Source organism: Peromyscus eremicus, chromosome 8b (assembly GCF_949786415.1).
Source record: "Peromyscus eremicus chromosome 8b, PerEre_H2_v1, whole genome shotgun sequence".
Lineage (NCBI taxonomy): Eukaryota > Metazoa > Chordata > Mammalia > Rodentia > Cricetidae > Peromyscus > Peromyscus eremicus.
In genome coordinates, this window is record NC_081424.1 from 17986578 (window position 1) to 18001977 (window position 15400).

General features: G+C 42.2%; 1 protein-coding gene across 10 annotated transcripts in view; it reads left to right on the top strand.

Moving 5' to 3' along the window:
- Kpna5 (karyopherin subunit alpha 5) overlaps nucleotides 1-15400 on the top strand; it is a 70626-nt gene that overhangs the window by 13718 nt on the left and 41508 nt on the right. For 4 of the 10 annotated variants that reach the window (XM_059272559.1, XM_059272564.1, XM_059272558.1 and 1 more), the window contains 2 exons: nucleotides 7703-7875; nucleotides 15168-15301. In XM_059272559.1, the coding sequence (XP_059128542.1) occupies nucleotides 15173-15301 (129 nt within the window). In that variant the 5' untranslated portion in view covers nucleotides 7703-7875; nucleotides 15168-15172. Of the gene's footprint in view, nucleotides 1-7699; nucleotides 7876-9513; nucleotides 9648-15167; nucleotides 15302-15400 lie in introns of those variants that run through there. The other 6 variants (XM_059272562.1, XM_059272560.1, XM_059272563.1 and 3 more) reach the window with 3 other exon arrangements.

Sequence of the window (15400 nt, forward strand, 5' to 3'; positions counted from 1 at the left end):
TTTTTTTTTTTTTTTTTTTTTTTTTTGCATCCTTTGCTAGAGCATCCCTGGTCCCTCCCAGCCTCCCGCCGCAGTTTCCACGCCTGATTTGCTAAAAGAAAAACTAGGTTCTGAGATTTTTTGAAATCTGAGTACATGGATACGTCGGCTCCTAGGGCAAACACGTGTTTCTATTTACATATGGTCTAGTGTCAGCCTCTCAATTATGCTCTGCAGGCTAATGAAGGCACGTTCCTTCATCAAGATTACAAAGTTGCCTGTTCCTTGTAGTGACAGTCTCCCCAGAGTTCCCACAAGAAGTGTTGTTTGTACCTGGAGGCTCCCTGCTAACTAAGATACACAAAACATAGGATAGTCTGCTGAGGCAGAGACAAGAAAAACAAATGGACACCGTAAATGTTACAAAGAAAATAAAACTTGAGTTACAGAGGTTGCTGTCGTCAGGAAGTCTCCTCATAAGGTGCTCTCCTTTTAGAGAGACAGTATTAATGTTAGGAAGTCTGCTATCTGATGTTAGGGCAAGTTCTGTTTAACAAGGTGGATATCCTGATGAACAGAGGGAAACTAACAAGAAAGAAGCCTTAGCCTGGAGCAACAGGGATGTTTTGTGACTAAACCATAACGCGTTAGAAGAGTGATTACTACAGTGGTTCTCAACCTGTAGGTCGGGACCCACTTAGCGGGGAGTCGAAGGACCCTTTCACAGAGTGGCCCTAAGACCACTGGAAAACAGTTATTAACATTACGATTCATAATATTAGCAAAATTACAGTTATGAAGTAGCAGCGAAAATAATTTTATGGTTGGGGGTCACCATAACATTAGGAACTATATTAAAAGGTTGCAGCATTAGGAAGGTTGAGAACTACTGGATTACAAAATAAGCTTAGAGCTTCAGGGTCTTCAACTCACTTAAGACCTCTGAGGAGCTACTAGAGTATTTAAGTAGGAGGATGACATAATCTGATGAGTATAATATTTTTAAATGATGGGGGTATGGTTAAATGTGGTACAAGGAGCAAAATATATTTTTTGATTCTCTGAATCTACTAAAGGAGAATGAAAGGGCAGAAGTCATTATAAGAGCAAATGGTATTCTTACAGAACATTGAAAGCTAGAAAACGAGCAGATTACTAGCAATTGGCTGAGGAGGTCAACAAAAAAGTCAATTCTCCAGAGGTACAAAAAAATATTCAGAAAACTTCTGGAAAAGAACTTGAAGGACTGAATGAAAGGAAACTTCGTGAAATGTCTAAACAAGGGATAGCTAAAACTCCACCTCCACATTTCCTCCATCACCAGCTTCCCACGTGACTCCTCTTTCCCTCCAAGACAGGTTTGGTTAATGAAGAAAGGTATACAGGCCATCTACTGTAACCAGGCAAGGCTTCCAATTTTGGGACACCAACCTAGAAACAAAACCTTCTGTCCTGTCTATAATTTGTGCTGGGGCAATAGAGGCGCAGAACTTGTGGGAGTGGCCAAACAATGACTGGTCTAATTTGAGTTCCATACCAGGAGAGGGAGCCTCTGCCCCACACTGCCTGGATGACTAGAAACTGGAAGCTGAATAGCCCAAGACCTGGATAGACCAGAGACCTAGAATAGAGGAGGAGGCCAGAATCGATAAAATGATTCCTATGATATTCTGCTGTAATCATAGATTGGTGCCTAGCCCAGTCGTCATCAGGGAAGCCTCTGCTGGCAGCTGATGGAAGCAGATGCAGAGACCCACAGACAAACACTAAGTGGAGAGAGAAAGCCCAAGCTGGAGATCTCCATCAGGTCCCTGACCTAGAAGCTAGGAGAACCCACAGAAGAGGGAGGGGGCGATGTAGGAACCAGAGGGGTTGAGGACACCAGGAGAACACTGTCCACGGAATCAACTAAGCAGGGCTCATGGGGCCCATAGAGACTGAAGCAGCAATCACGGAGCCTGCATGGGTCTGTACTAGGTCCTATGCATGTGTTATGGTTGTTGGCTTGGTGTTTTGAGGGAACTCCCGATAGTGGAAATGGGGGTGTCTCTGATTTTTTTTTTTTTTTTTTTTTTTTTTTTGCCTTCTCTTGGGACTCTTTTCCTCCTACTGGGCTGCCTTGCTCAGCTTTGATATGAGGGTTTGTGCCTAATCTTATTGTATCTTGTTATGCCTTATTCAGGTGATATCCTGGGAGGCCTATTCCTCCCTTAAGGGAAATGGAGTGGATCTAGAGAAGAGGGAAAGTGGAGTGGGGAGACTGGGAGGAGTGAAGGGAGAGGAAACTGGTCGGGATGTATTGAAAAACAAAACTAAAGGGAAAAAAAATGTTTGGGCTGGCGAGATGGCTCAGAGGTTAAGAGCACTGGCTGTTCTTCCAGAGGTCCCGAGTTCAATTCCCAGCAACCACATGGTGGCTTACAACCATCTACAATGAGATCTGGTGCCCTCTTCTGACATGCAGGTATACATACAGGCAGAACACTGCATAATAAATCTTTTAAAAAATATTTTTTAAAATGTTTAAAAAAAAAGGGAAGAGATAGGGAGAGAGAAAGAGAAAGAAAGAAAGAAAGAAAGAAAGAAAGAAAGAGAAGAAGGAAGGAAGGAAGGAAAGAAAGAAAGAAAGAAAGAAAGAAAGAAAGGAAGGAAGAAAGAATTCTGAAACGTGCTATTTGAAGAGAAGCTATTGGTTTATTTGTTTTGATGTAGGCTTTGACTAAAGGCACATACATTCAGATTACCAGGATTAATATCATTTTAATCAAAAGGCTAATGCATGCGAACAAAACAAAACTTTGTGGAATGCCTTAACAAGGGGTAGCTAAAACTCTGCCTCCAGATTTCCCCATCACTGGCTTCTGACATGACTCATCTTTCGCTCCAAGACAGGTTTTGTTCGTGAAGAAAATAACTCATAGAGGCAATGAACCCAACAATGGATAAGGCTGGTGTCAAGGTGTTGGGTTGAAAGTAGGAAGTAGAAAAAGGCAAATATTGAACTATGAACTAAAAGTTTTCTGTTCAGGGTTCAAGGAGGACTCTGCGGTCAACTGCCCATTGGGATAGGAAATGTATTGAGTTATTAATGCCATAGACAGCAGGCAGCTGCCGAAGTGCACTGAGGAGGGTGCAGGTCCTTTTGCCGGAATGGGAGTCCTTAGAGGTCTCAAGGAAAGAATGGTGGGAATAAGGTTTTAAAAGTTTTCTCTTAACCCACGGTTAGCTATTTCTAGGGTAGATGAGTTGTTTTATTAAGGTTTCTATTGCTGTGAGAGAGAGAAAAAGACCACCACGGAAAAAAGCAACTTTGAGGAAAAAGTTTATTTCAGCTTACAGCTCTCATGTCATACTTCATCTCTGATTGGGGTCAGAGGCAGGAACAGAAGCAGAAACTTTGGAGGCGTTCTGCTTATGGGTTTTTTTTTTTTTTTTTTTTTTTTTTTTTTTTTTTTTTTTGGTTTTTCGAGACAGGGTTTCTCTGTGTAGCTTTGCGCCTTTCCTGGAACTCACTTGGTAGCCCAGGCTGGCCTCGAACTCACAGAGATCCGCCTGGCTCTGCCTCCCGAGTGCTGGGATTAAAGGCGTGCGCCACCACCGCCCGGCATGTTTTTTTTTTTGTTTGTGGTTTTTTGAGACAGGGTTTCTCTGTGTAGTTTTGGTGCCTGTCCTGGATCTCACTCTGTAAACCAGGCTGGCCTCGAACTCACAGAGATCCGCCTGGCTCTGCCTCCAAAGTGCTGGGATTAAAGGCTTGCGCCACCATCGCCTGGCTCCCTGCTTATGGTTCTTCATGGCTTGCTCAACTTGCTTTCTTGTATAATTAAGGACCACCTGCTCAGGGATGGCACCACCCACAATAGGCGGAGACACCGCCCCATCCTGGGACACCACCCCATTCCAGCCCCCACTCCACCCCCTCTTCAATCATTAATCAAGAAAATGCCTAATGCCTCACAGGCTTGCCCACAGGCCAATCTGGTGGGGGCATTTTCTCAATGAAGGTTCCCTCTTTCCCAATAACTCTAGCTTGTGTCAAGTTGACATAAAACTAACCAGGATGTCAGTTAAAAGAATGGCAGGTGGTGCATAAACATTTCTACTGGATAGACACTGTTTTGAGTTCATAGAACAGGAATGGCAGGAATCTAGAGAAACATGCTACTTGAGTTCTGCACACCAAATTACTTTAGTTTTGAGAATATCACAGTTCAAGCAAAGTGGAGGAATGTTGTGGAATATGACTTTAACTAGGAAAAGGTGAGTTACATTTGTTTATGCTGCATTTGTTTAATGATGTAAAGATGTGTTGCTGTTTCACTTTGCCTGCCTAAGGCACCTGATTGGTTTAATAAAAATCTGAATGGTCAATAGCTAGGTAGTAGAGGGATAGGCAGGGCTGGCGAGCAGAGAGAATAAATAGGAGGAGGAATCTAGGCTCTTGAGGAGAGAGAAGGGAGAAGAGACAAGGGAGAAAGAGAAGCAGCTGCCAGCCAGCCAAACATGGAGTAGGACGTACAGAATGAAAGAAAGATAAAAAAAGCCCCAAGGCAAAATGTAGATGAAGAGAATCACATTACTTAATTTAAGTAATAAGAGCTAGTGGAACACGTATAGGCTAAGGCCCAGCATTCATAACTAATAATAAGTCTCTGTATCATTATTTGGGAGCTGGTTGGTTGGCCCAAAAGGAAGCCTGCTACAGAGGAACTTTATGAAATGCCATGGTTCTGGCTAACAGTGAATCCCTTAAACCTGTTTATCTTATCTCATCCTGAGGCCTGGTGTGTGTCTCCAAGGCAAAAGATTGAAAATTCCTCCCCTGAGAAATGAGAAAGGATAAAGCAGAGGGAAAAAGGAGAGGGGAGAGAGAAAGAGGGAGGGGCACACTATTGCCTGACGAAAGTCAGTCCTCCCCTTGTGTTACCTGGTGGAGAAGGCACCAGCTGATGCGCAAAGAAGCCTATCTGGTGTGTGCTTTCTTGCAATAAGTATACAGGTACTTCAGTGTCTTATTCATAAATATGAGTTGTTAGATCAGGATTGATGGAGGCAATGGGAAAATCAAAGAGGAGACTGGCCTTTACTGAAGCAGATGTCCTTCCCTGGGACAATGAAAGGCCAGGAGTCTCTTTGCAGAAGTTGAAGATGTACACCCAGGCACAGGAGGCTTGGGGTTTTATAGGGCAGACAAGGAAACCTTTGGGGTGAAAATTTTTATCTGTAGATCTATTCCTTGTAGTCTTAGGGCTAAATATAATGCCAGCCGAATAATGGAATAATGTTGTGGAGTATTCCTTTACACTGTGTGAAGATGTGTCACTGTGATTGGTTTAATTAAAAACCTGAGTGGCCAATAGTTAGGCAGGTTTCCCAGGCATAGAGGATGCTTGGAAGAAGAAGGTGGAGACGAGACATCAAGGACACAGAGCAAGCAGGGTTGGCAATATGGAGATGAGGTAAGAGAGCCATGAGGCAGAAAGTAAATTAATAAATGGGTTAATTTAAGTTATAAGAGTTAGTTAGAAACAAGCCTAAGCTATCAGCCATCTTTCATAATTAATAAGAAGTCTCCATGTCATTTTTTGTGAGCTGGTGGCCCAAAGAAAAATCCATCTACAGAATAATGTCAGTTCTGATCACATATTGGCTTTCTCGTCAAGAGTCTCCCAGCTCCTAACTGATGTTGTCATTACTGTGTTGACTATCTTGTCAGGCAGGTATTCTTATTCCTATGCTGAGTCAGGAGTTTCTTAGCTCATCTGAGGCTCTTTGTTCTAGGCTGTTAGTCCTTCAAGAGTCTATTATTTAAGGATCACCAGGCCATTGAGTAGAGCCAAAAATCAGGTAGGATGGAGCATATACATATTTGAGTCAGGGTGTGTTAATCCCAAAGATTGGAGGAGAAAGACTACTGACCCAAATCACATGACCAAATTAATTAAAGCAAGCTTTTTGAATTCATGTATACAACCTGGCTCCTCCTAAGGTGAGGTTCAAGAGGTCAGCGTTGGATGTGGGGAAGATAAGAGCTTTTATAACTCAGGGGTCGGTATAGATGGATGTTTCCTGTCTTGACTGCCTGTTCCCAAATACCCAACAGCTGCTTTCCAAATTACCACACAGAGGCTTATATTAATTATAAAAGCTCAGTCAATAGCTGAGGCTTATTACTGACTAGCTCTTACACTTAAATTAACCCGTAATTCTTATCTATGTTTAGCCATGTGGCTTGGTACCTTTTTTCAAAACAGCATTCTCATCTTGCCTCTCTGCATTTGCCAGCCACTCTCTGACTCTATCCTTCCTCCTCCCAGAATTCTCCTAGTCTGGCTCCCAAGCTCAATCTCTTCCTGCCCAGCTGTCAGCCAATCAGCTTTTTATTAGCAAATGAGAGTAAACTCATAGTTTAGAAAACGACTGTTCCACAGCAGGTAGGGGAGTTCCAAATGGGAGATTTGGCAGGCAAATAGGCAGAGTGATAAAGCAGAACATAACAAGGTGGTCATAACAAGGTAGTAATAACAACAGGTAGTTATAATAACTTTTTGAAACAAAGGTCGGGTTGTAAGATGGTCATAATAACTTTTGAAACAAAGACATGGTTGCTGTTTCCTGGAAAAGCCAGGGAGTAAAGAACCATTTGTATTTAAGGTTACAGGTGAGGCATAGCTCAATCCTTGAGAAACAAAAGTTTAATCATAGACAAGAATTAACCTAGTTTGTCTTATTAATTCCACCAAATGGGAGTAAAGAGCATTACCCAAATTCTTTGGTCAAATTATGCAAGCTTTATTTTCTGACAGACAGGGAGGGCTGTTTCCCTAACGTAAGGTTTGAGAAAATAGCATTGAACACAGGAGAAGGTTTATATAGGCCCCAAACCTGCAAGACTGGGGGAGGGGGAGTATTCACAAGTTAGGGGATTTCCAGAGGAATTTTGGTTATGTAGAAACTTGGCAGAACATCTTATCAGGGTGGAGGTTAGGGTATAGGGTGTGGAATATGTCAAATTCCAGAAAATAAGTCAAGGCATGATTAAACCCAAGTTTTACAGAAAACAGGAGTAACTAATTTTGATCTTGTAACAAGATGGCTTCTAATGTTAAGATGGAGACAGGCTAGTCCATCAGTCTTTACTATCAGATAGCTTTCAAGCCTAAGATGGAAGTCGGCTGATTCCTCAGGTGGTCACACTGTATAGTCCTGACTGATTTTAAAGTTGCTATATTGATGGCCTCCAACTCACAAACTTCCACCTACCTCACCCTCCCAAGTGCTGAGATTAAAGGTGTGCATCACCTCACCTGGCCTCAAAACAATATTTTTAAAGTTAGGTCTGAAGAAATGCAGCATAAGAATAAAAGGGGAGAAGTTAAAGCCACAATATCCTCTAAGCGACAATAAAAATATACTTAATTCCTAAATTAAAAACACAAGCACCTCTTTGGATTAGAAAGTACTATCACAAGTTTTAAGTATATCAGTGGGAATTTAGAGGATACAACAGGAAGTTTCTTAGGAAATAGAACAAAAGAAGAGATGGGAAATCAGAAAGTACAAAAATTTTTAAAAGCACCAAATTAGACAACAAGTTGAATTCCCCTAGCTAACAAGAGCTACACAAAGGAGGAAAAGACAAAAGGTGGAAATTAATTTTGAAGGAACTAAAGTAGGAGACCATTTTGCCAAATACCACCTCTCATTTTTTTTTTTAAAGCAGGAATAAGGAAAGAAGCAAAATAAGAAAAGTGGAAAGCATGGAATTCAACAGCAATCTCCATCTACCTAAATGAGGCAGGAAAGAAAGAAATGTGAAGAGGAATTAAGATTACGGTTACCAAACTGAGGATCGCAGCTTACACCCCAACACCTAGATCTGGCCCCCTATTCTCAGTAAGTTGATGAAAAGAGCCAAATAAATAATGACAGGCATGAAAGGGGGATTTATTCAATGTGGCCATATTGGGAAGGGAGACAAAGAGATCCAGCGATCTCTCAAGTCCGTCTCTGGGATCTTGACTTGAGGTAGTATTTAAAGACAAGGCCAGAAGTACTCATGACTCATCAGTCCGGCCATGGCATGTTCCTTTGTTCACCATTGTTTCAGCTCCAAGTCTGTCCTGCAAGGTGATCTGACAAGTTGTGACTCTTTCAAGACACAGGTTCCTCCCTAGCTGTCCCACCCTCATCAGCCATTCCTTTGCCCAACAGGAGATTGCTGGAGAAATTTTGATTTTGTGGGATTATACTTCTAATAGTCTGTTAGGCAAAGGATACAAGTGTATCTTTAGAACGTGTTCGTGCTTGGCCAGACAGGCTGCTTGTGGTATTAATATTTGAAAAGTCTTATCCAGGTTCCTTTTGTTAAGCTTCCCTTCTCAGTTACACATATGGATAGTCAAAGAATCACTTTGTATCTCTTCATATTTCAGTTACTAGACATAACCGATTTAGCTACTCTAGTACATTGAAAACTTCTTAGTGGCAGGAACCATGGTATTTACCTTGCATACTCAGAGCTTACCATTACCCGTGGACCTTAGTCGGCCTCCTCCACTACTGCTTGTAGCTCTTCAGGGTGGATTATGGGGCTTGTGTGAGTTTGCTGTAATTTATAGAGTACTTCATCTGGAGTTAATTCTTGCATTGATAGGAAATGACATTTGTGGAAAACCTTCAGGTGTTATAGAAAATTATAAAAGAATGGCAAATTCAAAACTGGAAAGAAGCGTTTGAGAGGCTGAAGCAGGAGACTTGCAGGAGGGTAGGAGACCATTTCTGAGCTACATGATAGGCAGCTAGGGCTACACAGTAAGACCTGCCTTATGATTAAATTCGAAAGATTGTTTCTTGGTCGGGTGGTGGTGGCGCAAGCCTTTAATCCTAGCATTCGGAAGGCAGAGGTAGGCGGATCTCTGTGAGTTGGAGGCCAGCCTGGGCTACAAAGTGAGTTCCAGGAAAGGCGCAAAGCTACACAGAGAAACCCTGTCTCGAAAAACCAAAAAAAAAAAAAAAAAAAAAAAAAAAAAGAAAGAAAGAAAGATTATTTCTTAAGCTACACACACACACACACACACACACACACACACACACACACACACACACACAAGCACAAGCACATCGTCAGACGTTTGTAAAGCTCAAGAAGGCAAAAGGCTGTATGTGACCTTTCATGAGCCTTGAGTTTTTGTTTTGCTTTTTAAAAACCAGTTCCGGTGCTAGGTCCCGGAGAGTAATTCGGTTCTTGGGTCTACCCAGCACTCTCAAAATACTAGTCTAGAATGGAGAGGTAGCTGAACGAACGGACACAAGAGAGCTCGAGTGACACTCTCGACACGCTGCTACAACCTAAAGGGTCAACGCAGCTGCTCCGGCAGAGGGCAAGCTGCAGGATGCAGTCCTTGCGAGCCACCCGCTGGGCGGCCACGCCCCTCCGCCACCAAGCTGGCTGCCACGCCCCCTCCGCCACGGCCGGCGAGAGCAAGGGCTTCTGGGAGCCGGCTCAGGGTCTGGGGAAGGGGCGCTGGAGGCGGCCATCTTGGGTGGCTTCACCGATTGCTGCGAGCCGTGGCCGAGGCGGAGCGTCCACCCTTGTGCCGTCCGCAGCAGCCGTGGTCACCGCGGGAGACTGCAGGTCGGGGCTCGGGAGGGGACCGCGTGCATGGGTAAGTGTGAGTGACACGCAGGCCGGCCGCGCGAGCGCGGGGCTGAGCAGGGTTCGGGGACCGCGACCCGCCGTCTGGCAGGGTCCCCCGGAGGAGGGCCGCCGCTGTGGGGGCGTGGCCGCGATCGGGCTGCCCCGCCGGGCTCCCGCCCTGCTGCTCGGTCCTTTTCCTCCGTACGCCTTCGTCTTCTGGTCATCCCGGCGTGTGCCACGGCTGTCACCGTAAGGGCATGCCTTCAGGAGGGACCGGACGGCGTGGGGACCCTCCGTGCTGCACCCCAGCAGGCGGCTTTAGCCTTCAGCCCCCAAGCCAGCCACCCTGGCTTCCATGCTTCGCACTGTCAGCTGGCTTCCTTGTTTCAAGATGAAAATGTGATGCATAATAGATGGAGAGATTTGGAAGCTATGAGAGGGCGTAGCGAGATGTCTACTATGACATTTACACGTGAGCTTTTTCTACGTATCAAAACAACAAGGGAAAAAGACAAAAGGGTTTTTGACTTGTCTCCCAATTTCAGTACTCAATAATGGCTAGTGTTTTGTAGGAGAAAGGGTTACTAAAGGAAGGCAGGAAAACTTTGCTTCACACTATCTGTCTGGTTGTGGGGGCTCAGAGTTGGCACTCCCCTCTCTGTTCGGGCTTGTCATTTTCTAACGAGGTGTCCAAGCACAGAAAAATGAAATTGCATTCACAAATATCAGAAAAACAAAGACCCTTGGAAGTTCAGATTCCAATGATGTGCTTAACTTTATCCAGTGTGGTTTTTGTAAGAAGTGGATAAAAATAAGTTTATGAATGAAAAAAAAAAAAAAGAAAGAAAGAAAAACAAAACCCAGTTTGGCAATTTTCAGATGTCTGAATAGCATTTCTTATATTTCAAAAAATTTTTTGTGAAATTCAAGCCTTTGGATTTCAGTCCTTAAAAAACTTATTTCCCAGCTAACTAGATTTCTTTGGGTGAGATAACACAGTAAAGAAGGTAAAGATACAGAAAGTATCAATGAAGAAAGAAAATAATATATGTGTTCTTGGAGCTACATTTTATTTGGATTATAAATTTGTTGATAATCTAAGAAGCATCTAGAATGCAAAAGTGTGGTGGAGAAGGGCCCAAAATGACCCAAACAAATGTGAAAAGTAAGATTAGAACTCCTATTCGTTTACATTTGAAGTTGATTCCTTGAAGAAAATGGCTAGTTTTGTAATTTTCACAATGGGATAATAATTAGGATAGTAATGCATGTATGCAGATAAATATTTGTTGTGCAGTAGAATATTTGTTTATGTAAAAATGTGTTGCATTTGCTTGTGTTGCAGAATAATTGTTTAACTATATAAAGGTGTGTTGCATTTGTTTATGCTGCATTTGTTTTAACTATGTAAAGATGTGTTGTTGTTTTACCTTGTCTGCTTAAGGCACCTGATTGGTCTAATAAAGAGCTGAATGGCCAATAGCTAGGCAGAGCAGGGACAGATGGGGCTGGCAGGCAGGGAGAAAAGGGGAGGGGGGGGGTCAGGCAGCTGGAAGAAGCAGGAAAGCAGGAAGGACAGTATGTAGATGAGGTAAACGAGCCTCAGGGCAGCACATAGATTATTAAAAAAGCTAGCTAGAAACAAGCCCAAGCTAAGGCCAAGCGTTCATAATTAATAGTAAGTCTCCGTGTGATGATTTGGGGGCTGGTGGTCCAAGAAAGCCTGCTACAAGTATTGAAAAGACTGGGGAGGTAGCTAGGTAAGTATGAGGACCTTTTAATCCTCAACACCCATGTAAAGGCAGCACTTGGGGCGGACATGGCGCACGCCTTTTATCCCAGCACTTGAGAGAGAGGCAGAGCTAGGCATATCTCTTTGAGTTCAAGGACAGCCAGGGCTACAAAGAGAGACCCTGTCTTTAAAAATAAAGCAGCCATGGATCACTTTTGGGATCCCATTGCTAGGGTTGAGACAGGGAGGTCCATGGAGCTCCCTGAGGGCCAGCATAAATAACAAGCCACAGGTCCGTGTCTTAAAAAGTGGATGACACCTAAGGAACAAAACCTAAGGCTGACCTCTGCTGTTGACACATATGAGCATACACATACACAAATAAATAAATAAATATTGAAGATGGAGATACATTCCACATACATAAAAAATGTGTGCTCAAAAATCTTTAAATGCTAGCAGTCTAGAAAATGCCAGTATGTAGTTGAGAAAATTTTAAAAGATTTCTACAAATAGAGTATTATAGTAAGTAATGTTGAGTTATTTCAGAAACTATTTTTTCCCTTTGTTTTTCTACGTAAGCCTAAGCTGTTAGTGCGATTAGAGAGATTTTTAAAGATACGTTTGCCTTTAAATTTATTTTCATTATTTTAAATTATTTATCCATGGGTATGGGTATGTGAGTGCAGGTGCCAGAGGCATTGGCTTCCTATGGAGCTCAAGTTATGGGGAGTTGTGAGCTGCCTGATTTGGGCATTGCAAGCAAACTGGGGTCCTCTGTAAGAGCAATATACACTCTTAACTACTGAGCATCTCTCCAGCCTAAGGTCCCTAATATATAAAATAGAGAATAATAATGCATACATTGTTATTAATTAACTTTGATTTAACAATTTCTAATTACTGTTTGTAGGTTGACTTAGTTATTTTTCTGTTGCTGTGATAAGACACCATTACTAAGGCAGTTTATAGGAAGGAAGAGTTTATTTGGGCCTTACAGTTTCAGAGGGATAGAGTTCACGACCATCATGACAAGGAGCTTGGCAGCAGGCCAACAGCGTGGCATTGGGACAGTAACTGAGAACTCACATCTTGAGACAGCCACAAGGCAGGAAGAGAGACACTGCGAATGTTCCAGTCTTTTGAAACCTCAAAGCCTGCCCCTAGTGACACCCCTCCTCCTAATCCTTCCCAAACAGTTCCACCAACTGGGGACCAAATCTCATTCAAACCACCACATAGGTATATATGAACTCCTGAAACATACTAGATATGTTAAAACTGGGTTTTTACCAGCTATAAATGTGTCATATATTCTGAGCATGTAGTTTACCACTAAGCTAAACCTCCAATCACAAACCTTTCCCCTCATTCTTGAGTCCTTAGCCCATTATATTCTAGTTTGAACTCCGTTAGTAGTGAGCTTTGTTTCACTGTCTTTACCTGTGGCGTCTGATTACCACATCTGATGCCTGGTTTGGTACTTGGCTTGTTTTCTTGATGAATCAATGAAAGAGTAAATATATTTAGGAGTGTGTTATTAATGTCAGTACCACTCAGGTACTTCTCTGGCTCCCTTTGTTGCACTCACCTCACTCCCTTATTTTCTCTTACTCTCTTCTTCTCTGTCCTGTTTCTTCTGGTTTCCTTTTCTTTTGCCCTTTTTCACTGAAATGTGAATACCACGAAGAGTTTTCCTGGTCACCTTTCTTTTTGTGGCTCTCCATGACATTGGATGATTAAGTCAGGACTCTTGTTCTATGTTTGACCTGTGTTTTCAACCATGGATAGCTCAAGACAGTGTCCTGAAGTCAGTACTCATCTGTTACAACAACTGCAGTTAACATCAGCAGCGTGTGCGCTCATTGAGATTTCCCTTGTTTTCTCCCCTTAATTTCTCTAGTTCTGTTCCGTAGGACCAAGTTTGAATGCCTCAGCTGGATTGTGGGGACCGTATTTGTTTTTTGTGTATACCTTCACTGCCTGTCTCTTTCCCCTTGAGTCCTTTGTTTCGGCACACTGTATTTCTTACTGCTCTATGTTTATGCCAGACTTCCTTCGTATATTCTTTCTGTTTGAAATGCTTGTTCTTTTTATCCCTTTCCATCCTTTTACAGAGAGTAACAGTACAGCCCCTCTGAGCTTCCTAAGGGACCGTTAACTGCTGTATCTTACTGTGCTCTCACAGGATTTAATGCATATCTTTTAGTGTACTTTATTGCTTGTACATCTGTAAACTAATTAGCGTCTTTTACCAGAGATGACAGATAAATGAAAGCCTTTTCTGTTTACTTTTTTTTTGTTTGTTTGTTTTTCCAGGTAGGGTTTCTCTGGGTAGCCCTGGCTTTCCTGGAACTCTATCCATGGACCAGCCTGGTCTGGAACTCAGAGATCCACCTGCCTCTGCCTCCCTAGTGTTGGGATTAAAGGTGTGCACCACCACTGCCAGGCAACTGATTACAGTAGTTTCTGGTCAGGCCTGGGTATGTTCTTCAAACTTATCACAATAGTGTGTTAAGTAATCACTAAGTATCTGTCACATTTAACTTATAATTGAAATACTGCTTTAGACTACTGTTTAGTTTTCATGTGTAAGCCTGGAATAGGTTATGACATAAGCATAAAATGTTCATATCATCTATCAATATAATATTACTATACTAAAAGGTTTATAAATTTCTGACTATGAAACTGATGTATATTTCAAATACAACAATATTTATGCTTTAAAATACTTGTGTTTATATGTGTTGTGTTTTTGAGATAAGATCTCACTGTGTACCTCTCTGTGGCCTAGAACTCTCAGTGTAGATCATCAGACCAGGCTGGCCTTGAACTGACAGAGATCCCAACTGCCTCTCTCTCCCAATGCTGACATTCAACGTGTGTGCCGTCACACTTGACTTTCGGTTGTTATTTTAAAATACATTTGTAATAGAACTTTAGAAATACAATGTACAAGCACTTCATTGCTTCCTAAGAACTAATTATAATAGAGGACTGAAAACTGATAGTACAGTCATAACACAATGACCTCCATGACCTTGGCAGTGTCTTAATTAAATGAAAGAAGCCAGACTCCAATAAACACTTGGAGTGTGCTTATTGGTGCTAACACCATATTTTATTGAAAACGGGACGTATAATACTGGCTGTTTCTTGATTTTGCCAGCAGTATATAATTCAGAAGTTTCTTTTACCAGACAATTCATGAGTTTCCTGACAGTGATTGAAAGGTGCATGTCCTTCAGAAATGTTAACATACCACAAAGGGTAAAGCTATTCAGTCTTGGTCTCTGTAAAATAAGGGTGATTGGTGTTTTTAGACCCAAATTTGTTACTCATTTGATATTGCTAAGGCTTAGCTGTGATTTGTTCCTGCCAAAATTTGTGTCCAAATTTCATTGGCAGTATAGAGCCCTTTGGACCAGCCGCTTTGTTCTTATCTCTTCTATCAATGCCCGTTGCCTTTCTGCTCCTCGGCTCTGTATGAGTTAGCCTCCATCACAAGTAGGGCATCTGCTGCACCTTCCTGGCCTCCAGATCTGTGAGCTGACTAAACCTCTTTTAAAAGTAAGTTGCTAGGGTCTCAAGTTTAAGGCATCAGGAAATGTGCTAAGAATAAGAAATAAATACTAAAATATTTGGTCATTTTCCTCCAATATGATAGAGGAGTGAGAGAATGTATTTTTTAATCTGTAAGTTTCAAAGTGGGTTTTATTGGTCTAATGTAATCGGTGAGCTTAAATTTAGCTGCCTATACTAAGCCTCTTACATTGTTTTGAGAGTTAACCTTATCTGTTTTCTTCCCTTAAGATTCAATGGCTAGTCCAGGGAAGGATAACTACAGAATGAAAAGTTATAAGAACAAAGCCTTAAATCCTCAGGAGATGAGACGGCGAAGAGAAGAGGAAGGAATACAACTTCGAAAACAAAAAAGGGAAGAACAGGTAGGAGTTCTCAGATATTTAGTGTTGCTTAGCAGCAGCAAATCCGTCCATCCATTTGTCTAATCTGTACCTCATGTGGAGGTTTGCAAGTTTAGTTAT